Genomic DNA, 25,868 nt, shown 5'->3' with positions numbered 1-25,868 from the left:
CTTTCATGTTTCATTTCGCACGCATATAGTATATATCTAATATTTAAAATATTTTTTAATTTAAAAAAAAAAAAAACCGGGCAATTTTTTTCCAAAAATCACTGGGTTCACCTGAACCCAGTGAACCCATAGTAAATCCGCCCCTGCCTCCATGGCTGCTATGCTGTGGAGAAACAAGTGTGCTAGAGGTTCGTTTGCGGCGCCGGGGTGTGTTTGCAAATTGCGGCAGATTTTTCTGGAGGAATCATATATTGATAGGTTGATAGGCGATAGAAAAAATAATTGAAAAAAATGAGTTTTTATCTATAGTATTATTTAAAGTAAAAATTTTACATCTCGCAAGCTCATGTTCGTCGACTAATTTTAAAGCTTCACAAACTAAAAACTCTCAAACGCTAAAAAATCGTAATTTATGTTGATTGCTTATTTAAGTTAGGCAATTAATATCATGATCTCATATGAGATTTCCGGAAATCAAGCATATTCCATTTATATATTACTCTCTCCGTTTCAAAATATAAGTCGTTTAAGATTTTTGCACATAAATTAAGAATTTAGTTAATTTTAGTTAGATTCGCATGGGTAATAAGAATTGACATTAAATATTGTATTGATAATACAAAATAACCTATAAGCTTATCTTGATAATATAAAGTTGCATTTAATCCTACATTGGTATTGTAGAATGCCTTATATTTTGAAACAAATTCTCTTAGCTAAAATGCATTATAATATGAAACAGAGGGAGTAATGTGATTGAAATTATGATTACAATTACAAAATTAAAATCTCAAATTCATATACTTTTGTCTAAAATTTATTATTGTCTTATTGATTATGTTCGAAAATTTTAATAACCAACTAAATATGGCAATTAACTTAAATTACCAATCAATCTTAATTATTGTCTCCGTTAATTGTAATTGTCAATCAATCACTTAATTTAAATTGATAGTATCCGAAATTCTTAACGAACTTCAATCCCATATTGGTCACATTCGAATTCAAACATAGTAATAAAATCAATTTATCAAGCAATCAATATTTATGCTAATTGTCAATCAACCATAATTTCGGGTACTAATTAGCTAATTAACATAAAAATGCAAATTTAACATAGCATTTTTTTGTATAAATAGGGAAGTTTCATTTTCGATGATCACAACTCATCTTCGTCTTTTCAAAATTTGCATATTAATTGATAGAATTTCAAACTAATATACATTTGGGCATACCTAATGTTGAGTGTCTGAGTAGCAATTTGTCATGCAAATTAATTGATTCAAATACCTTAAGTATTTAGGCCTTGTCAAATTGAAAAAATTAATGGGGTTGATTTATGATAAATGAGTTGCTATATGTCTGCAATAAAATTATAGCTTTATACATGCTATACATTATGTTGGTAGTCATCTAGAAGGCACACGAAATATATAAATTCTTAGATATTATTGAGTTTCATTGATTATTAGAAAATTAAACATGCTATTATATAAGAGTATTTAGAAACAGTGTACGACTAACATGCTTACAAGTTATCATTGAGTTTAATTCATTCATCAAGCAACTGATAATTCAATATAGAATTAACGAAAAATGATTGAAAATAAAAATAAATTTGCCAATCAATTACTTATATATATAATATATAAGTATGTGTTCAAAATTGTGAATCATAATGATTTTGCGCATGCTTACCACTCCCTTGGTAGTAGGTTGCACATACTTAGGTGATGGTGAGGTTGCAATGTATATCATGTCCAAATTACTTATAATACAAGACACGTGTGATATTATTTTCTCTATTTCCACCTTTTTCACTTCAATTTTGGATATATAAATACCCACCATTTTCCTTCTTGACATTACGCTAAGGTTGTCTTTTGCAAACAATCTTTTTTAAAGGAATTATGTTGTTAGAGAAATTTTAAAAGGTTGTTTCTCGTAAGAACTAACATATAAAAGCTATGTTATGATAACTTTTTTAATATTTTATTATTACTTTATTTTCGGCAATTAATTATATTAAAGACATGTATCAGTATTATTGAGTGATTGACACGTGTACAAACTTAATGTTACAAAAAAATTGACAATAAGGGATTAATTGTGCATGTGAGCTTATGTTTCCTAGTAACCTTGTTATTATTTTGTTGACTGAATCAACTTAGTTCGAAAGAAATGACTTGACTTTCTCACAATATGTTAGTTTATATCACTATTTGTTGATTTTTATGCCCTACAGTGTACACTTTATGCTCAAAAGAAGTATGATCTTCTTAAAATTACGTTCAGATAACATGTTTCACTGAATTGCTAAAAGAATTAGTACTTCCTCTTTCAATAATTTTATTCTTACGTTGCTAATTTCCGATCTCTGGTGAGGACATAAACATACCAAAATATTAGTTTATTCTTTACTCTACCTTCCTCCATTTACCCTATGACTCAACATCAATAATCATCCCACTTCCGATCCACTTCTCAATCCCCTGTAAGCATGTTTATCTGCTTCAAACTATATGTTTAGTTATCATTCACTTACCTTCTCATTTCACATTCTCTTTGTGACATCTTACAAGCGAATGAAAAGGCACTAAGAATTCAAGCTTGATATATTGTTAAAAAAGTGTATCCATCCCTAAATATTCCGAAGACATCAAAGACTATGAATAACACTTCAATAACTTTTTTTCTAGATTGTGAAAATCATGAAGCAAAGGCTATGAGCACTATATCTTCGTTCATTTTTAGAGATTTGATGGCTGAATTGTTCCTTAATTAGTACCTAAATTATAGTTGGTTTTGTGCTTCTGATTATCAAGTATCCTAATTGTACTTAAAGCGGAATCAAATTAATTCCTAATTTATCGTTCATTTCTTACAACCAATAGAAAAGGTCACTACCTAAAAGAAATTTTTTAAAATCCAGTTAAATGCATCAACCAATAACATAACGCTAAGCGTACAAAAATCATTACCATATATGTCTTGCGAATTAGCCATAATTTCGAAGACTAAGCATAGAATTTATTGCATTTTCCCGGTAAGCATAATTTAAGCAAAGGTTTACAACTTATTAAATTAGTGTGATTATGATTGATTCATTTTGTATATAGAATCAATTTTGTCCTTGATTTGCGGAAATTAAACATCGTGCCACAGGCATACTTGCAATGTGGAAGCAACACATCATCAACAATTTTGGATCATAATACTACGTGGCATAGTTCTTATGAGGAACATTTTGAGGCGACACTTGACAGAATTAATATTAGCTTGACATGTAGGTTTTATACAATTTCGTAATCAAATTGAAGTTGCCACAAAAGAAGCAAAGAGTACGGTTGAGTTTATGGGAACTCTAATGTAGAAGTAGCTAACAAAATATAATGTTCGTTGTTAGTATTAGTCATCGGTCATGGTAAAGGATTTGGATTTATATAAGCTCAAGTTGTTATGTTAGTTAAAGTTTTTTCTTCGTCATGTTGTTTTTCCAAATTCGTAGTCTTTGATGTTGTGAAGTGCATCATTTCATTGTGTTGTTTGTATTAATCGTTATTTTTAATATAAGATATTATGGTGTATTTATGTAATTTATATGTGTTTAATATATATTTGTTATTATTTGATTATATTTTTTTAGTTACTCTTCAATTTTTAGACAGGCTATTAAATTATTGTACCAAGATTTATTAGACTAAAAAATCCTGCGAAATAAACCCAAAAAAAATTATTCTTCCCATAGGATTCACACTAATTTTTTGGTTAATCTTTATATTTGCTAATATAGTAACAATGGACATTTACTTCTTATGATAAAACCTTAAAAAAATTGTTATGTTGGAATACGTTTAAATTTAAAGAAAATTTTCATTTGAAAGGATTCGAACTTATTTTTTTAAAATATATATGGCAACATGTCATTATATAATTGGAAAATTTTATATATAACAATTATAACTGATTGTATTGTTGAGAGAGAGAGAATGTTTATTTTAGATATTTGAGTGATTCTTGCAAAAAGTTATTGTTATAATTGATCCTTTTAGTATTATGTTATGAAATCGAATCATATATCATGAAAACCCTAATTCTAGCACTATAAATATCCTACATATATTTCATTGTACTACTACCTATTTCATACACACTAAATCAATCCATTAAAATCGATCACCCTATTTTTTTGGCTAAATGGACAAGGAATATATTTCACAAGATGAATCATCTTCACCTACACGTTTAAAGATTTGGCACCCTAAAGTGGAAGACTCGACGAATATATACCCTAAAGTATGGTATTAACCTATGTTACTCCGACACCCTCTCTATGCCGGAGTATCGCGTATCGACTCAACACGACACGCGACACGCCTGGAAAAGGTGTCGAGCCCCGTGTTGGAGTAAGTGTCGAATATACTCTTCAAGGGTCGACACTAGAGGACCGAGAGAGAGAGGAGGAAAGAAAAGAAGATGAAAAATCATAGATATAGGGTTGATTCGAAAACCTAGATCTGGAAATTGAAGAGGAAAATGCTTATACTAGGACAAATTACCATGGGGCTTTGGTTCTAGCAAGAATTCCGAGCCAGATGGTGTTGTCAGATCTTCCGGCAAAGGCAGTCGGCGGCGATCGGCAGTTGGCTTTTTCTCTTTCTTTCCCTAGCCCCCGACATTTTCTTTCTCTGTCTTCCTCTCTTTTTTTTCACTTAATCCAGTCAGTTTCTAATTACGTGGGTAACCCCCTCCCCCTTCTCTTTTTTTTTTCTTTTTTTTTTTCTTAAAGTTTTACCAACTATGGTTTTAAAGAAAGCATTAAAGTGGGCTAGGTATAGTTGAGCCTTAAAAAAAAAAGTTGTCATAACTCATAAGTAACATTATTTTTTTTTTTAGGGGCATAAATAACATTATATTAGAGATACGCTAATTGAACACAAGTTTATATAACTAAAGTATTTTTTTTATGCTATCTCGTACTAAAAAACTTGTTACTCTTTATTATTTATTTTAATTTTCAATTTCAAAATAAATGTATTTTTTGAAAAACATCTCAAGTATCCAATTTTTTTTCGACACTTTTCAGATACCCGTGTCTAGAAAATTGGTCAAGACACTCTTTTGACCGTATCGCCGTATCCCTCAAATTTTGGGACTAGAGTGTCGGATCCTCCAATCCCTACTTGGACACGACACCCGTATCCGTGTCTGAGCAACATAGGTATTAACATTGTTTCGTTCAGGTCATTTAAAATTCTACCAAGTTTGCATGATCATTATCATTATCTATATTTCGTGGTTTTCATGATCATTATCATTATCTATATTATTAAAATAATGCGTAGTCGAAAATGGCAAACCGAGTTTACTACATCTACAACTAATTATAAGGTTATTAATATGAATAACTTGATTCTCCACTCTTCTTAATGTCATTTTGTTATTATGAATCAAAACATTTGATCTATGAATTTATTCCTGGTATCGTGATAAAACAATCAAATAAGATGTTTTTAGGGATTTCATTCCACCAAATACTTCATTGTTATATATATAATACAATATGAACAAGCATCAATCGCTCATTTTTATACTTTGTTCACCTTTAAATTACGTTTTTTCGTGAGAAATTCAAATAATTATGAGGCTTTTCATTACAAGTAAGAATGATTCTTCTTCAAGAACAATATATCCCGATTAGATACAATATATGATAACTCATTAGAAGAGGTGAATCATATAGTAGGTAATGTATATGCAATTTCTTATTTTCTCAAATATTATTAAAATCATGTTGTTAAATGATCTTTTCACTTGGTTTTAGATGCATTTAGAATTATCGTTTCATTTCGCATACGAGAGTTAATAGTTATGGATGGAAGGTATTGTATAGATATATGCATCAAGTATTCTATATGTATTATTTAATATGTATTATTTTGAATCGTATTTAATATATTTTCTCTTTGTATTTATTGTTCAGTTGTATAGCTATGAAGATCAAACTTAGTAGTCAGTTAATTAAAGAAAAGGAAAGTATTAATGAACCAATATGTATTCTAGCATGTGCCTTATCCATACGAAATGATGGAGGTATTATATTTATATTATTTTATTTATTATTTATCATGTATATCCTAATGTTCCTATTTTGTTATTTTAGGTGTTTACTTGTACAGTACAGATAAATCCAAAATATATATACGACCCCGGATAAAAAAAACATCTATGTCGATAAAATGGTAACATCTAACTTGTTAGTTATAAGAAATAAAAAAAAATTCAAATTTAGCTAACTGTTCTTCAAAAAGGATGTAAATGGAATAAATTCCAACTTACAGGTTTAAGAACAACCGTTATGTGCAAGAAAAATCTAAGTTCATAGGCCAGTGTCCATTACCAATTACGCGCACTCTAATGATAGCAAATGCAAAACATTTATCGATATTTAATTTGATGAATATTACCCTTGTGGGGTTTCTTTGTATTTCTTACTTATTTCTTTCAAATGCAGGGGGTGGGATGGGGTGGGCAGGCTGGGTGTGCAGGGGCAGCAGATCTGAATTTTCAAAAAAAAAAAAAATTTAAAAACGAAGGGTTACGCATTTTTCAACAAGCGCAACCCTTCTAAGCTAGAAGGCATGCGCTAGTTAAAACACGTGCAACCCTTCTTGCTTAGAAGGGCTGCGCTTGTTAAAAGCGCAGCCCTTCATAGTATGAAGGGCTCATAGACTGCAGCCCTTCAATTTTAGAAGGGCTACGCTTTTTAGGAAAAAGGGCAGTGATACTTAAAAAGTGAAGGGCTGCTGTCAAAAAACGCAACCCTAAGGGCCTTTTTTAGGGCAACCCTTCCTTATTTTTCCACTAGTGGTTATTGCCATAATTCACTTTTGATATTGTCCATTCCTTTCATAACAACATAGAATCATTTCACATGTTTTCTTAGTTACGGTATTCAAATCTTTTCTCTTGTAACACTCTTGTTACACTATGGATCAGATTAATATAAATACAATGCTCATGTTCATAATATGATAGAATTACGCATTTCAATGGAACATATCGACTTGCAATCATAAACATGCTACCAAACAATCTCAACAAGCAAAATGTTCTCTATCATGATTCTAGGTTCCAATAGGATAAATCGCAACCTAATCATGATACTAGTACTTGCAACTAAACTGGTACACGTATTGTAACAACAATAAACACCACCACTACGACAATAGAATAACAACCTATAACAACTACTCCACAATTCAATAAACCATTTTAACAATAAACCATCACAACATCATTACCCCATCATTAAAACGACGACAACAACCACAACAACCACAACAACGTACTAACAACAGCACAACAACGTACTAACAACAGCACAACAACGACAAGAACAACAACAATACAATATCACAAACAACAACAACTTGTGCTGATTTACAAACTGGAACTTAGAAGTTCAAGAAGAAAAGAAAGAGGTACGAGTATACCTCTGCTCACAAGAGCAGCGAAGAACAGAGGAATAGAGGATCTCGAGGGAGATTTTCGAAGCTTCCAGGCGCACCAACGGAGCACCGACGAGCTAGGAGAGAGATTAGTGGCGTCAAGCCACGACAACTTGCAGCGCACGCACGGTGGCAGCAACGACACTAGCCGCGGTGGTCGCAGAGGGGAAAGAGAAACTAGGCTGCAATAAACAGTAACGGTGCGGTATGGTGGCTTGCGAGCAGCACCACACGCGCAGCAAGAACGTCGGCGAGAAAGGGCCAACGACGCGGCAGCGGTGGGAGATGCGGGTGAGCGAGAGAGAGAGTGGCTGGGGATTGGGGTTTCTTGGGGTTTTGAGCTTTTTCACGGGATTGAGGGTTCCTTATTTTGGGGGTGAGAAATATCAGGAGAGAGAAAATAAGGGAGTTTGGGTTTTAGGTTTCTAAAAGAAACCGACAATATGAAAGATTGAGAACCCGAATTCGATTTTCTATTTGGGTCAAATACCGCTCAACTAAATGCACAAACCCAAAATATAAAATAATATTAATAGTAATAACCTTATAAAATTAAACATATAAATATATTACAAACACGACAATATAATTCAACTCCAACTCAAATAAGAATTTCAAAAACAGAATTAACTTAATAAACATAATCATCTTTTAAATAAACGCTCTTAAAAACAGGGCTATTACATATATAAATATATATATATATATATATCTAAAAGAAAACATCTATTTTCCTTTTCAAAATATAAGTTATATACTACTATTAAGAGTTTACATTAAAAGTAATTCCACTAAAATATTACCATACGATTAACTAAATAAAGAATATTAGCTATTCACTAATTGCATAGTCAAACTCAATTTCTTTTAAATAAACTCGAGAAATATTATTATATAATAAGGCTAGTAATCATACTTAGCACTTAATAAAATACACTTTAAAATAGGGGTATTACACGTACGTACCTTGTAATGGAGAATTTTCGATGTATTAACCAAAAGTGCTGCTTATGAAATTGGGACCGCTAGACTCGCCGGCGTCAAACTCCCGCAGCCCTCGCTCGCCACACAGCCACACTAGCGTCGCTGCTCTTCGCTCGACCCACCGCGACCACAACACAGCAGCGTCGTACAACCCTTGTCGCGAACGCTCGCACCACACTCGACAGCCTTGTTCGCACAGCCCTCAAACGAACAACCACGTCGAACACCTTCCCACAAACTCGTCGCGCAAACCGCTCGCACAACACGTTCGTTCGTCGCTCGCACGTCGCTCGCACCGCACAATTCGAAACTCGTCGTACACGACCGAGCACTCACCACTGCTCGCCCAGACTTCTCGCACAATTCGCTCGCTCGCACCCTCGACTTCACTCACTCGCACAGCGCTCCACCACGAACGTTCGAACAGAACCCTCGCTGCTCCCTCGCTCACACCTTCGACCAGCCCTCGTTGCTCATCACAATAGCACTGCTCGAGCACCACACACCCACGCACAACAGCGATGTCGGACCTCACACACACACACACACACACCCAAGGGGACGGTGAGGAAGGAGAAAGAGAAGAGAATCGGGGAGAGAGAGAGGATGAAAGACGGCTGAGAGAGGAGAGAGAGAAATTTAGGGTTTCTGAAATTTTTTCTTCTTTCTTATTCTTTCCTATCTCTAGTGTGGCAAAACTAGGTATAACTAAACTCTGTTTTAGTCTTTTAAAATCCGAAATTAATTAAACCGAACCATACTATTATATTCTTTTATTATTATTCTATGTAAATAATACTAAAATTCCTTTTTATTATCTTCTTTATATTTTCTTAATTCTAAGGAATTAACTCCAAAATACGGAGTATTACACAATGAAACACTAACCTTTTTCTCTATAAAAAGTTGCTCCAAATTAGTGTTGGTAAACGGTGACCCTACCAACCCTAACCTAACCAGAAATAACGGGTTAGAGTTCGTATTATTGACCCATTTAAGGAAACAAATAACAATAATTTTTTAAAATTACAGACTCTAAAAATGATAAAACGACGTAGTTTTAAAAAGGGTGCACCATTTGCCTAGTTTTCTTGCTACACTAAATGGGTCAATAATACGAACTCTAACCCGTTATTTCTTGTTAGGTTAGGGTTGGTAGGGTCACCGTTTGCCAACACTAATTTGGAGCAACTTTTTATAGAGAAAAAAGTTAGTGTTTCATTGTGTAATACTCCGTATTTTGGAGTTAATTCCTTAGAATTAAGAAAATATAAAGAAGATAATAAAAAGGAATTTTAGTATTATTTACATAGAATAATAATAAAAGAATATAATAGTATGGTTCGATTTAATTAATTTCGGATTTTAAAAGACTAAAACAGAGTTTAGTTATACCTAGTTTTGCCACACTAGAGATAGGAAAGAATAAGAAAGAAGAAAAAATTTCAGAAACCCTAAATTTCTCTCTCTCCTCTCTCAGCCGTCTTTCATCCTCTCTCTCTCCCTGATTCTCTTCTCTCTCTCCTTCCTCACCGTCCCCTTGTGTGTGTGTGTGTGAGGTCCAACATTGCTGTTGTGCGTAGGTGTGCGGTGCTCGAGCAGTGCTATTGTGATGAGCAACGAGGGCTGGTCGAAGGTGTGAGCGAGGGAGCAGCGAGGGTTCTGTTCGAAGGTTCGTGGTGGAGCGCTGTGCGAGTGAGTGAAGTCGAGGGTGCGAGCGAGCGAATTGTGCGAGAAGCCTGGGCGAGCAGTGGTGAGTGCTCGGTCGTGTACGACGAGTTTGGAATTGTGCGGTGCGAGCGACGTGCGAGCGACGAACGAACGTGTTGTGCGAGCGGTTTGCGCGACGAGTTTGTGCGAAGGTGTTCGACGTGGTGGTTCGTTTGAGGGCTGTGCAAACGAGGCTGTCGAGTGCGGTGCGAGCGTTCGCGACAAGGGTTGTACGACGCTGCTGTGTTGTGGTCGCGGTGGGTCGAGCGAAGAGCAGCGACGCTAGTGTGGCTGTGTGGCGAGCGAGGGCTGCCGGAGTTTGACGCCGGCGAGTCTAGCGGTCCCAATTTCATAAGCAGCACTTTTGGTTAATACATCGAAAATTGTCCATTAGAAGCCATACAAGGTACGTACGTGTACCAGTTTAGTTGCAAGTACTAGTATCACGATTAGGTTGCGATTTATCCTATTGGAACCTAGAATCATGATAGAGAACATTTTGCTTGTTGAGATTGTTTGGTAGCATGTTTATGATTGCAAGTCGATATGTTCCATTGAAATGTGTAATTCTATCATATAATGAACATGAGCATTGTATTTATATTAATCTGATCCATAGTGTAACAAGAGTGTTACAAGAGAAAAGATTTGAATACCGTAACTAAGAAAACATGTGAAATGATTCTATGTTGTTATGAAAGGAATGGACAATATCAAAAGTGAATTATGGCAATAACCACTAGTGGAAAAATAAGGAAGGGTTGCCCTAAAAAAGGCCCTTAGGGCTGCGTTTTTTGACAGCAGCCCTTTCAATAGCAGCCCTTCACTTTTTAAGTATCACTGCCCTTTTTCCTAAAAAGCGCAGCCCTTCTAAAATTGAAGGGTTGCAGCCTATGAGCCCTTCATACTATGAAGGGCTGCGCTTTTAACAAGCGTAGCGCTTCTAAGCAAGAAGCTAAGGGTTGCACGTGTTTTAACTAGCGCATGCCTTCTAGCTTAGAAGGGCTGCGCTTGTTGAAAAATGCGCAACTCTTCGTTTTTAAATTTTTTTTTTTTGAAAATTCAGATTTGCTGCCCCTGCACACCCAGCCTGCCCACCCCATCCCACCCCCTGCATTTGAAAGAAATAAGTAAGCAATACAAAGAAACCTCACAAGGGTAATATTCATCAAATTAATTAAATATCAATAAATGTTTTGCATTTGCTATCATTAGAGTGCGCGTAATTGGTAATGAACACTGGCCTATGAACTTAGATTTTTCTTGCACATAACGGTTCTTCTTAAACCTGTAGGTTGGAATTCATTCCATTTACATCCTTTTTGAAGAACAGTTAGCTAAATTTGAATTTTTTTTTATTTCTTATAACTAACAAGAATTGGTTCAATTTAATATACAATTATGAATTTATTAATCAATTTAATATAAAAGAATTGGTTTAATTTAATATACAATTATAATTATTTTAACAAAATGAATGTTTCAGATCACACATAAAAAAAAACAGTCACATAATGAATTTATTATTCAATTTAATATAATAGAATTTATTCAATTTAATATACAATTATAATTATTATAACAAAATGAATGTTCCAGATCTCACATAAAAAAAGTAAACAGTCACATAATGAATTTATTATTCAATTTAATATAAAAGTATAATTATTTTTACAAAATGTATGTTCCAGATCTCACTTAAAAAAAACAGTCATATAATGAATTTATTATTCAATTTAATATAAAAGAATTTATTCAATTTAATATACTATTATAATCATTTTAACAAAATGTGTTCCAGATTTCACATTAAAAAACAGTCACATAATTAGGGTTATGCCTTAGGGTTAGGGTTATGCCGTAGGGTTAGGGTTAGGCCGTATGGTTAGGGTTAGGTCGTAGTGTTAGGGTTTATGGTTTATGGTTTAGGGTTTAGGGTTTAGGGTTTTATCCCCAACCCTAAACTTGAACCCTAAACTCAAACCCTAAACTCGAACCCTAAACAGAAACCCTAAACTCAAATCCTAAACAAAAACCCTAAACAGAAACCCTAAACAGAAACCCTAAGCAATCAAACCCTAAGCAGTCAAGCCCTAAATAGTCAAGCCCTAAACCCAAAAACAAAGCTCAAAAGACAATCCAAACTCCAATATAAACAAGCACCCAGAAACAAGCCCAAAACTTGCACCCAGAAAACAGGAACATAAATGAACTTATGATTTATGAACCCAGAACACAAATCCTAGATCATTTTATTATTTAACATAAATAAATTTTATTAATTTTATTATTCAATTTAAGTAAAACCCGAGGCTAGATTCTAGAACACAAACCCTAGATCTCACATAAAAAAAACTAATTATGATTATTATATACAATTATAATTATTATAAATAAATGAACTAATTATGATTTATGAAGGTTCCAGATCTCACTCTCACATAAAAAAAAAACTTAAAAACATATAACTGACGTCACAATCTCACATCTTCCGTATAAAAATAAAAGGTAAAATAATACAAAGAAAGATACAAAAAAAATTCACTATGAAGAACTGAACTTCAAAAACAGTAGCAAACATGGCAAAAGATCCCAAAATAATCTAGATCTGGACACAAAAAAACAAGTAAAGTTAAAAAAAAATATAGATCTCAAACAAATGTCACATGATATTCCGAAAATAGTATAGATATCAGATCTCACATAAAAAAACTTAAAAACATAGTCACATACTCACAATCTCACATATTCCGTATAAAAATAAAAAGTAAAATAATACAAAAAAAAGATACAAAAATAAATCACTACGAAGAACTGAAGTTGAAAAAAAAGTAGCAAACATGGAAAAAAGATCCCAAAATAATCTAGATCTGGACAAAAAAAACAAGTAAAGTTAAAAAAAAGTATAGATCTCAAACACACATGATATTCCGAAAATAGTATAGATATCAGATCTGTAACATACTCACATTCACAATTTCAAGTAAAATAATAAAAAAAATCAAGATCTTAAAAAAAAAAAAAGTAAAATTAAAAACAAACATCATATTCCAGTAAATCTGCAAACTGGACTAGCATATATTCCAACAATCACATGCAAGTGCAGATCTTCCTAAATCTAAAAAAAAAAAACGAAATCGAGAACTCTAGGAAAAAGAAAACTTACCTGGTGGTTGCGACATAATTTTTTGAAGAATAAATTTGCGTTTTTTTTTTTTTTCTTTTTTTTTCTTCTTTTTTGCTTCTTCTTGGACGAAAGCTTTGTTTTTTATGATCTTCACTTCTTAACAGCTTCAGCAATCAGCCTTACTGCCTTAGCCCTTAAGTCTTCAACCCTTCTGAGCCGTGTGAAACCCGAATAAGAGAGACTATTCCCCAATCTACAATTTGCAAATAAAGAGTGAAACCGTAATAAGAGAGAGGAGAGACTGAGAGAAAAGAAAAGAAAATGAAGAAAATGAGAGATTAGATCTGAGGAAGTGAGGAAGTGAGAGGATGAGAGAAAAACCTAATTCAGAGAGAAAAGCCGGAATGAGAGAGAAACGAAGTGAGGAAATGAGCGTGTGACTTAGAAAATTAGGTTTATATACCAAGGGGCGTTAGGGGGAGGTTTAGGGTTAGATCAAGGGTTGAGATTTATTCATTTATGGTTAGATCAACGGTTGAGGTTTAGGGTTAGATCAAAGGTTAAGATTTAACCATTGATTGAATGAGTGGGTAAGATTAATTTTTATGAGTTCATTTAGGGTTTTTAGTTAAGATTTATGATTTTAGATTTCATTTACAGTTCATTTAAATTTCATTTACAATTCTTTTAGACATTTAGTATTAATTTGTAAATTTGTTTAGTAATACTAATTATTAATATTATGAATTAATAAAATTACAAACTTTAGAAATATAATTACTATTTTTAATTATGAACAAGATCATTAATGTAAAAATAATTATGAATGATGTTTACTAACTGTTTTAATAATTCCTACCGACTTTAAAAGTTCAATGAATAATGATGTATTGATGTGAAAAATTTGTGAAACAATGAAAGTTTAAATTATTAATTGTTAAGTATGAAATGCATTAATGTGTGATTATTTAAGTAATGATCGAAATAGACGGATTTCTAGTATGCTTTGATTATTGTTAAAACTGTGTAATAACATCGATGATCAATCGTATGATCATTTGATGGTTTTGACTTTTGAACGAAGACAATCAAACTTAATATCTTATGATCAATTTGATTTATGTCACTAACTAACAAACTGTTTAAGTTTAATAGTATATTAACTCAATACTATAAGTTTATAATCAATAATCCTTATGGTTGTTAGTTGTTAATTGTTAGTTGTTACTTGTTATATGTTAGTTGTTACTTGTTACTTGAATACTTATGCAATCATCAATAAGAATAACTAAATAAGTGAATAACTAATAGAGTAATAGGCGATACTTAGGCAATAGGCCAACTTTATGATCATTTGATTTATGTCAACCTTAACTTAACGAAATTCGATCAATGTTTCATCCTCTACTGATACAATGACATGATTATTATTTCATACTGATTATTGACCATGATCTACTTTCATAGCTTCAATATTTCATCTTCATCCTTTAGTGATATAGTGTATGATTATGTATCATCTTCTGATCTTCATATGACATATTCGATTAAGTGATTAACATTGATGATTGTTACTTGTTGAGTTGTTCCATGAACGATGAAAAGTCGAACAATTTTATAATTACAAATTAATTAAGATGCTTTCATTAATGTTTTAATGTCAACCTAATTCTTTAATTCTAACTCTTTTTGTTGCTATATAGTAACTGATTCAGATTTCAGACAAAAGAGTAAGTAAGTCACTAACTAACAAAATGTTTAAGTTTAATAGTTTATTAACCCTAACACTATAAGTCTATAATCAATAATCCTTATGGTTGTTTGTTGTTAGCTGTTACTTGTTACTTGTTATATGTTAGTTGTTACTTGTTACTTGAATACATATGCAATCATGAATAAGAATAACTAAATAACTGAATAACTACTGAGTGATACTTAGTAACTTAGGCAATAGGCCAATTACCAATAGCCAATAATGGTAAATGACCCAATAATATAAGTATAATTTATAAGTCTTACTGTAGTAACATTTCAAATTAGTAATAATAATATAAGTATCAAACTATTAATGATTCAATGCATTATTAAAAAATTAACAATGACCAATCACAATTCACAATATCAGTATAATTACAGATTACTATAATATACCACTATAAGTATAAAGTATAATGACATAATATATATCTATACCACAATATCAATACGCCACGGAGCCGCCGGTTCGATATTTAGTCGTTCCAAGAACCAAGTCGGCAAGTCCCACCGAGATCCGATTTTTGCCGACCCAAGTCGAAATCCGATTTATTCTGACCCAAGTCCCAAGTCATTCCGATAGTCGATTTCTTGAACACTCAATTAATTCTGAAGGTCGATTTATTCTGACCCAATTCATTCCCATATCGATTTCTTCCGACCCAAGTAATTCCGGAATCCGGATTATTCCGACCCAAGTTATTCCGATATCATTTCTTTCGACCCAAGTAACCCGAAAGCCGATTTCTTCCAAGTAATTCGAAAGCCGCATTATTCCTACCCAAGTTATTCCGATATCGATTTCTTCCGACCCAAGTAACCCGAAAGCCGATTTCTTCCGACCTTAGTAATTCCGAAAGCCGAATTATTCCGACCAAAGTTATTCCGATATCGATTCCGACCCAAGTAACCCGAAAACCGATTTCTTCCGACCCAAGTCATTCCGAAACCCGATTTCTTCCGACCAAAGTTATTCCATATCGATTTCTTCCGACCCAAGTAACCCGAAAGCCGATTTCTTCCGACCCAAGTCATTCCGAAACCCGATTTCTTCCGACCCAAGTTATTCCGATATCGATTTCTTCCGACCCAAGTAACCCGAAAGCCGATTTCTTCCGACCCAAGTCATTCCGAAACTCGATTTATTCCGACCCAAGTCATTCCGAAACCCAATTTCTTCCGACCCAACTTATTCCGAAAGCCGATTTCTTCCGACCCAAGTCATTCCGAAAGCCGATTTGGACCGACTTCACCTTATTCCATTCCGACCCAAATTCACCCAACCCAGATACGGACCGACCCAGTCTCACCCGACCCAATTCCGACCCAGTTCCGAGATCCCCTCACCCAGTTTCACCCGACCCAAGTTCACCCGACCCACCCAGTTCCGACCCATGACACAGTGTCACCCAGATTATTCCGACCCAAATCATTCCGACCCAGCTTGGGTCAACCCAAACCCTGCCAGTGACCCAAATTGACACCTCTACGTGTGGATAACCATGGCGTAATTCTTTAAGCTGACACGTACCCTGTCAACAATTTTATTCAGCAAGTCTTGTGTGCGGTTAGTCGTACGGATCATGAATAAAACACAAACTTATTACTTCCTCGATTTTTCCGTAACAAAATAGATGTTACACTCCAATTTATATAAGTAATCTTTTTATATTGATGAATCTCTATTATACTCCCTCCGTCCCAAAATATAGTTCACATTTCTCTTTTTGCACGGTAATTTATGCAAGTAAAATCTAAGAGAAATAATAAAGATTTTTTATTTATTTATAAATAAATGTTGTATGGGAAAAGATGATTTTAGGAGAGAGAATGGAGAATAATCGGTCAAAAAACATTGATTGTAACATTTTGGTTGAATAAACAAAAGAAAAAACAAAATTCAATAAGCAAATAAATGATGGGACACAGTTTTTCTAGACAAATAACGGAAAAATGAGGAATCAAATATGGAAATGTGAACTATATTTTGGGACACCCAAAATAGAAATGGGAACTATATTTTGGGACGGAGGGAGTATAAGGCAACACATGGGAGACACCAAAAAAATAGAAAAAGGCGCTCGTAATAAGGGACGTAATCTTGCTACCAAGGGTAATGCAATTATTCGCGAAGCTAGCAAATGGAGTCCTGAACTAGCTGCTCCTTGTGAGGTATGGAAGGAAATCAAATTTGAATTCCCAACAATGGAAACAGTATAGGCTAAGTAATTAATGTTTGGTTGAATTGTAATTAAACTTGGCCCAATCTTTTCCTAAAAGGATTGAGCCGAAAAAAACAAAAAAAAAAAGGGGATAACTAAATGTTTTATTTGAATGAAAAAAGGGGGAAAAGTAGGACATTCAAACTAAAACATCAGTTTTTTGAGAAAATAAAATGTAAAGACAGTTTTTCGACCTAATTAATTTTATTTTCTACTTCATTTATTATCACACGTTATTGCACGCATTGCGTGCATGTTAAAGTAGTAATCTTTAAAATAACTGTATCAGTAACCCCAATAATTATTAGTAACTTAATCTAGGAATAAGTGACCTCAACAATTATAAGTAACTTCTAATATATTGATTACTAATCTGAAAATAAAATAATTAAGCTTATATGTGAATATTATAGATGTGAACCGCCCCGTATAAGACTTAGCAATTTTTATTAGATGCACTGCTCTTGCTTCGAGAACTCACAATCCCTTAGTTGATATATGTATAGAGTCTTTGTTACTTAATAATACCTTATAATCATTTTAGGTTTCAAATTTAAAATTCTAAGTTAAAATGTTAATAAAGAGTGAAATATCTAATGGGAACTACAGGTTCTTTATGAATTAGCAAAGAGTTAAGTTAACAGTATTGCTAAACTATCTCACTCTAATAAGTATCATGTCAAAATTATTGATGCTAAGCTATTTTATCAGAGTTAAAAGGTTCGAATAATTAAAAGACAAATACATGTTTCAACCTATTGCCCAACATTATATCTTTCAACCAATTACATAATTCTTGTAAGAGAAAAATTACTAATGTACAAGCAAAAAACTTGAAAGATTGTTTGCTAAGAAGAACAATGGCTAGCACAAGATAATCATAAGATATAATGGTAATTGCTAATTTCAAATCATTCATCTTTTACGTATGTAATCGAATTTGTAATAGAAAACATATATAGCTAACTAGTCTAGGATACATTATACTCCTCAAACAAATTAAATTAAATACTTCTGAGATTGTTCGGTGAGAACGAAGAACAATGGCTCTAGCACAGATAATTATAAGATATAATGGTAAGTGCTGATTTCAAATCATCGATATAAGCATCATCTTTTACGTATGTAATCGAATTTGTAATAGAAAACATAACTAACTAGTCTAGGATACATTATACCATCTTATCGGAAAAAACAAAAAAAAAGATATATATCCTTGAACAAATTAAAGCTACATGATGGAGAATTCATTATCAGCACCTCCAGGCTCAACTTTAGGGTTATGTTGTTGAATGATCAAAACAGAAGCAGTAGTTGAAAAATTAGGACCTGATAGAATATCACCAAGAGGTCCTAACTCTGGACATTGTTCCCAATCATTCATCCCCATTGTCAACATTGAATTCACTCTCCCTCCTCTTCCTACAATGAAAAGTCCATATTGCCCTTCCAATGATCTTAATGTAGTGTAAGCTTGTGCTGAATTTACCAAGTGTTTTTCCAAATATGACACATTTCCTCCTGCAACATATCTTTCATAGAAATTTGCAAAACATTCATCATCAAGTTTCATCTCTTCTTCTTGTTGAGATGTTTTTTTGGTGATAGAGTTTTCTGCATTTGTATCTACTAAGAATCTCATGATTGTTAGCTTTACTCCCCTGTGGTAAGCTATACGTCCTGCATATGCTAATGCTTCTCTATCATCTTTTCCACCAATGAAGATAACAACGGTGTTTAGTGCACCACTTAATGATTTTGATATTTGTGTGATTGCACCAAAACCACGATCTACCAAGATTGCAATGGAGCAAGGGGCATTACGAAGCACCTATAGACGACACTTGAGATATTTTATGATTATAAACTATATATTTAAACAAAAGAATAATGTTTTGAATAATACAATATGAAATATTGGGTTATCATGTATTAAAATTTCTCTAAGCTACCCTCGCACAAGGTCATTCACCCAGAGGCCCAACAAGCCCCAAACTCCCCTCCCTCCAACAATATTGAAATTTTGCTTCCACCAAGATTTTAAACCTTGGTCTCCTATGTAGGAGACAGGAAGCCATACCGTTGTACTCGAGAGTATTTGGTTTTTTCTTTTTCTCTAAAAATAAGTTTAACAGAACATACCCTATATGAACATACTTATATTATTTACATACATGCATGACTTTCACCTATTAATACAATGATTAGAAAGAAAAGCCAGAGTATTACCTTCCTGTTAACATATCTTAGCCCTGTATGATTGCCATTTGTCTTCCCATCACTTGAAGGACCATTATGAAATGGAAGGACTATTAGACTAATTATTGAATCCTCTGCTAAGTTACAAATTTCCTGATGCATGGTGTTATAAGTGGCCAAAGCTAATGCTCTTCGAAGGGTGATGCCATCTCCATTATGCTCAGTATATTCTTGTAACATAGTGGTAATTTTCTCCCTAGTTTCGACCACTGTCTTATCAGTCACCTCCACATTATCTATTCCTCCTGGAACCAATGTTGCAGCAATTTGATCGGTGAGTTCTATCATGTCAGTAGCATATACTAATATGCCTGGTTCACCTTTACCCTTAGAGATCTCCATGAAGTTAATGGCACACGAGACGTTTTCAGGCCCATGAAAGCATAGTAGTACACGAAGCTCCTTAGTAGGATCATGCCATTGTAATGCTAAAGGCTGGGTAGGCAAGCGTTTTTTAGCACGTTGGATGATGTATTGTGCAACCATTGGGATGTAGACAATCTTCAGAAGCATTGCTAATATCATGCCAATACATGTGGAATAAGTGATAATATCATTCTGTATCAACCCATTACAAGTATAGCATGTGAGAAAAAAGAATTAATAATGTACATGGTTAGATAAACAAATTCTTAACAAGGTTAAACTAGAGCTAATCATGGGTCGGGTTGGGCCGTGCCTAAAAAATTACCCATTGGTCGGGCCGGGCCAAAAATTTTTTCCCAAAGCTCGCTATTTCGGGTTAAAATGAGCGGGCTTTTCGGGCCAAAATCAGGCGTGGCCAAGAAATAGACTAAATAGTCATTTTTGGCTTGCCCAAAGGCCGCCAAAGAAAAAAAAAATCGGGTCGGGACCGACTGAGGCCAAAAAATTCTGCCTGAAACCTGGCCAAAAACCAAACCAGACCGGGCCAAAATGATCAGCTCTATGTTAAACTTATTATTGTTTTTATGTTGAGGTTGAAGTTAAGTAAGTTTAAAAGATAGTAGTAACTGGAGCGTACCTTCATGGCAATAATTGTGAGGTATATGTGCAAATGACCTTTGATGTTCAAAAGCAATGCAAGCATGATGGATTCAGGCCAATGAAAACCAAAAATCAACCCAGTTATAACTGTTCCAATGATCTTACTAACTGTTCCAACAGCAAAGAAACCACACAACCTTGCCCAAGAACCTAGTGCTCGAATTTCAAATCGACCAAATTGTGCTTCCAACCCCACCCATACAAAAAAGTAAGGGTAAAACACAAAGGCTAAGAAGTAGTTAACTTTATTAACAATAAACTGTGAAATTCTTCCTTCTCTAGGTAAAAAAACCCCAGTAATAAATGCACTTAACACAGGACTGAAACCCAAAAGAGGTGAAATACAACCAATACACACTGCAAATGCAACTGAAAGTACTAAATGAGAACCCTTGAATGTCTTTCCATGAGGATTTGCACTATTAACCCAACTTAATATGATAGGTCCTGCTACCAAAGTTATTATGATTTGTATCAGTAATGCCACAGCAAGAGGAATAACACTATGACCTTTAAAATATTCATGTTGATCAGGCTTTCTACTGCGTACATGAAATGCATTTTCTGGTTGAAATATCACATATCCAATACAAATGATCAATATTGTTACCAATTCAGAATACACAGCTGCAGAAATGGCAAATTTCCCAATGTCAGATTTTCCAATCTTAAGATCAGTTAACACACGGGTTAACAAAGGAGATCCTGTACTTGATAAGATTATGGAGAAAGCCAAGACAAATTTGATATTTGATTGCACCCCATACTGTAGGAAAGGAGCTGTACAACTTGTCAAAATAAATGTGAAGAACATTCCAGTGTATGCAACAATTGCCTCTTTTTTAGGTATGCGGAAAAGTACCAATGGGTCCATTTCAAGTCCTAAAGCAAACATGTAGAGTGTCATCCCAAAATCTGTTAGAAATTTCATATTTTGTAAGCCATCATTACTTTCTACATGAAGTAACCCTGTTCTCACAATCGGCAAGTTGCCTAAAAATAAACCAACCTGCAATGTATTGGCATATAAAATGAATCATTTATGTGTTACAACGACGACATTTTTATGGTAAATGTTAAGAATTGTTATGTGCATGGCATGTCTTTTCAGACGACATGATCATATGAAAACGACATTTTTTATGGTAAACGTTAAGAATTGTTATGTGCATGGTATGTTTTTTCAGACAACATGATCATATGAAAACGACATTTTTATGGAAAATGTTAAGAATTATTATGTGCATGGCATGTCTTTTTCAGACGATAATGATCATATGAATATAAGATGAGTGAAACTCTTATGCATAGATATCAACTATATATACAAGAGGTGGTAAGCGAATGATGAGAGACATACAATTGTTTCTGAGATGATTCTAGGCTGAGAAAGAGGCTTCAAGAGGATATGTAGTCCATGACATAAAGCCAACAAAGAGATGAAGCAGATCACTGATGTAGCCACATGTGAGATTGCATCGTTACAATTATTGATATCACTCACCATTTTCTTTTTGTATATTTCTTAGGTTTATTTAGCTACGTATAAAAAATATCATTGTTTTGTTTTTAGTTCCTGTTTCTATTTTGCTCCCTTTTTTCACTTAGAAAATTTTGAGTAGTCTTGAAATTAACGTATGCTTCCATTGATCCTGCATCATTAATTATTAGCTTATTAACACACTTATATATCAAATACATGAGGAAAATGTAATATATATGAAGTAAAACACAGGTTATGTGCTTATGATGCAAGACCATAGTAAAATGATGTAGTGTTACATTTATCAAGCTTCCTTTTACCTAGTTAAACTCTTAAAATATATCAAAAGATAATGCATGATATAAACAATGTACTCCAATTAATCTAAAATAAGAGTCTGTTTCAACTTATAAGCACATTATTGCAAAGGTTAGGTTAAATCTCAAGAATAAATATTGAACACAAGTTTCTCTATTGTGTGTTAATATATTTTTTAAGAAAATACTTATATGTAAAACTGCTTGTGGGATGACTATCCAACAATAATACTTGCATGTATAAGTCATTATAAGTTCTAACATATTATTGGTCAAAATTTCCAAGGGTTGTGCACAAATATGCAATACTTAAAATCTTGAAGGAATCGAGAAAATAAATTGACTACAAATTTAACAATCTAGATTAGTCTTATTTTATTACTCACACACTTTTAGAGAAATGAAGGTGGAATCTTCATTTAAGAAAAAACTAGTCTTACATGCACGCAATGCGTGCGATAGCGTGTGAAGTAGAAAATAAAATTAATTGGGTAGAAAAATCGTCTTTACATTTTGTTTTTTCAAAAAACTAATGTTTATTTTGAATGTCCTACTTTCCTTCTTTTTTTCATTCAAATGAAACAGGTAGTTATCTCTCTATTTTTTTTTCTTTTATTCCTTTTTCTATTTTTTGGTGTTCCCCATGTGTTGCCTTATATAATAGAGATATGTACTATGGTAAGACTTTGTTCGTTTCGCTAATAAACTACTTTTGGAAATAAGATGATGCACGGTAAAACTGTAAAAGTAATAAAACTAACATCCGCATCTTTTTCTCCTACTTTTTTTTTGCAAAATTGACCTCAACACACAAATTATGGCGCGGGTACACCTACTGCTACCAACTTTGACTAGTAGGCAAAACACCACAAATTGTGAGTATCATAAATAACGCCAAAGCTAACTTTTCTAGACAAATATTCACACGACTTAGGTTTCTAATCAATAAAAAGGTAGGATAAATGAAAAAAAAAAAGGAAACATGAAAAAAGTAACACGGATTTCTCGCCATTGGCAAGAGAAGCTAGCTCAAGCGTCATTTATGACACTCGTTGCACCCACGCCAATAATATGAAGTGTTTTGGCTATTAGTCAGAGTTGATGATATTGAATACACCCGCACAATAGTTTTTAGTGTTAAGGCCGGTTTTGCTTTCTCTTTTATATTAAAATTGTTGATTGGTAATGCAAATAATAAGAGTATGTATCTCGTTGATTATATGTAAGAATAAAGTATAAAGTTGCTAGAGTGCAATGTAATTATGATTAATGTTTTATTGTAGGAGATGTCATGCATGAAAATATGACACTTCCATAATATACATGTGTGTGTGAGACTGACGACAAAACTTATAGCTATAGGTGAGGAACTGCATAATATTACCCTAGAATTTTATAAACAATCGAGGTAAGAAACATAAGGAGAATTAACTAACTCAATATAGTTACGAAATTAGTGATTATTTGTATCATAAACATACTAAGTAAACATATATCCATACATATCCTCTTAATTATGCCCTATGATTTACAGGGAATCCAATAATTATATTGATGAATAATGAAAACAAAAAAGAACCGAATGATCGAATAGATATTGCAAAAATATTTATAATTAGAAATAAGTACTAAACATTGAAGAAAGAAAATATTACCTATCAATGTCCCTTTCCTTTTTGATAAATTCCTAACAGTATATCTTTACCTGCAATTTTGTCATTTTTAATGCTTGAAAAGTTCTGAAAGTTTATGATGGAAAGAGAGATAAAGGGGGAAATAAGAGAGAAGGAGAAGAAAGTTGTTAGTAAATCATCACATATAAAAAAAAAACATATTGTTAATGGTCTTAAGCTTTCTATTATGAGAACTTTACACGTGCAATATGTCAACACAACAATTAATAATGTAACAAAAAATCACAGAAATTACAATTTACTAAAATTATCATAATATTGTTATATATATATATATATATATATGTAAACTTTAATTTGTAAAAACCTCTATATATTATGTAATTTGTAAAAATATCTTTTATATAAGCAAATTTTAGAAGAGTTTGGTGTTGACCTAAAATGTTTTAAATGTCTATTTTTTATATTCTTTTTTGTTGTATAATTTAATGTTTGTTTTCTTTGAAAGGGAAAAAATAATATTTATAAATTATGAATATTCTACATGTTTTACAACTTAAAGTTTCCATTCTAAAAAGACAAAATTTGCCTCAAAACTCTGAATTATAGCGCGAGTGCACCAAACAATCCCAATGACGACTTATAGGTTATAGCCAGGACACCTCAAAGTACGGACCTGGGTGCAGTTCGTATCATAAATGAGGTAGGTGATCAGAATTTTCACAGGCTATAAGTCGATGCTATATACTGGACAATCATACAATTTCAAGTAGTTTGGAGTAATGCAGGCAATCAATGTCGACAATATACCCTACCATTACCTAAACTGGTATTTGAATTTTTCTTGAAACTTGAAGATGAAGATTAGCTCATTATTGTTATGCGGATTTCACTCTTTTAGAATTTAGGGTTCATTTGGGAAGAAAGAGGGAATTTGGGGAAGAAAGTCTTTTTGTTCAGTTGAAGAAGGAGAAAATGAAGGCACACGCATTTCTTTTGTTTAAGTGAAAAAAATAGGGTTAAAAAAGAAGAAAATAAGAAGGGGGGAGAATCCGGTGAGAATTATAGACATTGACCTCATTTATGGTACATACTATACCCAGGTCCGTACTTTGGGGTGTTTTAGCAATAAGACGTAGTTGGAGCTGTTTGACGCATTCGCACTATAGTTCAAGGTGTTGAGACCAATTTTGCCTTTTGAAAACTTAAAGCAACTGGGTACATCTAAATATAGTACTTCCTCTATTTTTCGATAGTTGCAACGTTTTGACTTTTACACTATTCATTTACGTACTTTAATCGAAAAATATCTCACTAATAAATAACTCGTACTTTAGTATCTATCCATTTCTTTTTATTCTTCCTACTCTTACCAATCTTCTCTCACAAAAAGATTTCAGATTTGAAGAACAAAAAGAAATTTTGGATATATCTCAATATACATTTACAACATTTCAATTTTTATAATTTTCTTAAATATATAATTAAATATATTAATGTTTAAAGTTGTGTATCGACTAACATAAAAGTCAATTGCAAACAATTGAAAAACACAATAATGTTCTCTTCGGCATAAAATAGTTGAACTGAACTGAACTGATTGAACGGAACTGAATTGAACTGAACTGGATTGAACTGAATTAAACTGAATTGAATTGAATTGAATTGAACTGAATAGTGATATGCGAGAGTAAAAGTATTGTCCAGAGTTGAACTGAATTGAATTGAATTGAACTGAACTGAAAATAAGTTGGGGGAACAGGCCATGAGCCAACTCTTGAAAAATTTGACACCTAGCTACCTAAAATACCTTAAATATCTTTATTTTTTCTATTTTAAA

The 25,868-nt window shown here is 33.1% G+C and overlaps 1 protein-coding gene across 1 annotated transcript; it reads right to left on the bottom strand.

Moving 5' to 3' along the window:
- Positions 1-18,062: 18,062 nt before the first annotated feature.
- On the bottom strand, positions 18,063-22,101 carry LOC104889794 (cation/H(+) antiporter 28). The gene is made up of 4 exons (XM_010675103.3): positions 21,955-22,101; positions 20,572-21,603; positions 19,539-20,126; positions 18,063-19,140 (listed from the first exon to the last, which is right to left on the bottom strand). The coding sequence occupies exons 1-4, from the start codon at positions 22,099-22,101 to the stop codon at positions 18,541-18,543; spliced, it is 2,367 nt and encodes a 788-aa protein (XP_010673405.2). The 3' UTR covers positions 18,063-18,540.
- Positions 22,102-25,868: the final 3,767 nt, after the last annotated feature.

This window comes from Beta vulgaris, chromosome 3, assembly GCF_026745355.1.
Source record: "Beta vulgaris subsp. vulgaris cultivar EL10 chromosome 3, EL10.2, whole genome shotgun sequence".
NCBI classification, from domain to species: domain Eukaryota; kingdom Viridiplantae; phylum Streptophyta; class Magnoliopsida; order Caryophyllales; family Amaranthaceae; genus Beta; species Beta vulgaris.
The sequence above is the reverse complement of the archived record's forward strand: the minus strand, read 5'-3'. Positions and strand labels throughout refer to the sequence as shown.

Bases quoted from the DNA above. Each gene is read 5' to 3' on its own strand.
- LOC104889794 (XM_010675103.3), bottom strand. From the start codon at position 22,101: ATGGTGAGTGATATCAATAATTGTAACGATGCAATCTCACATGTGGCT. The intron at 21,604-21,954 runs GTATGTCTCTCA...AATACATTGCAG, and splicing joins GAATCATCTCAGAAACAATT to GTTGGTTTATTTTTAGGCAA. The intron at 20,127-20,571 runs GTACGCTCCAGT...GGGTTGATACAG, and splicing joins TCACAATTATTGCCATGAAG to AATGATATTATCACTTATTC.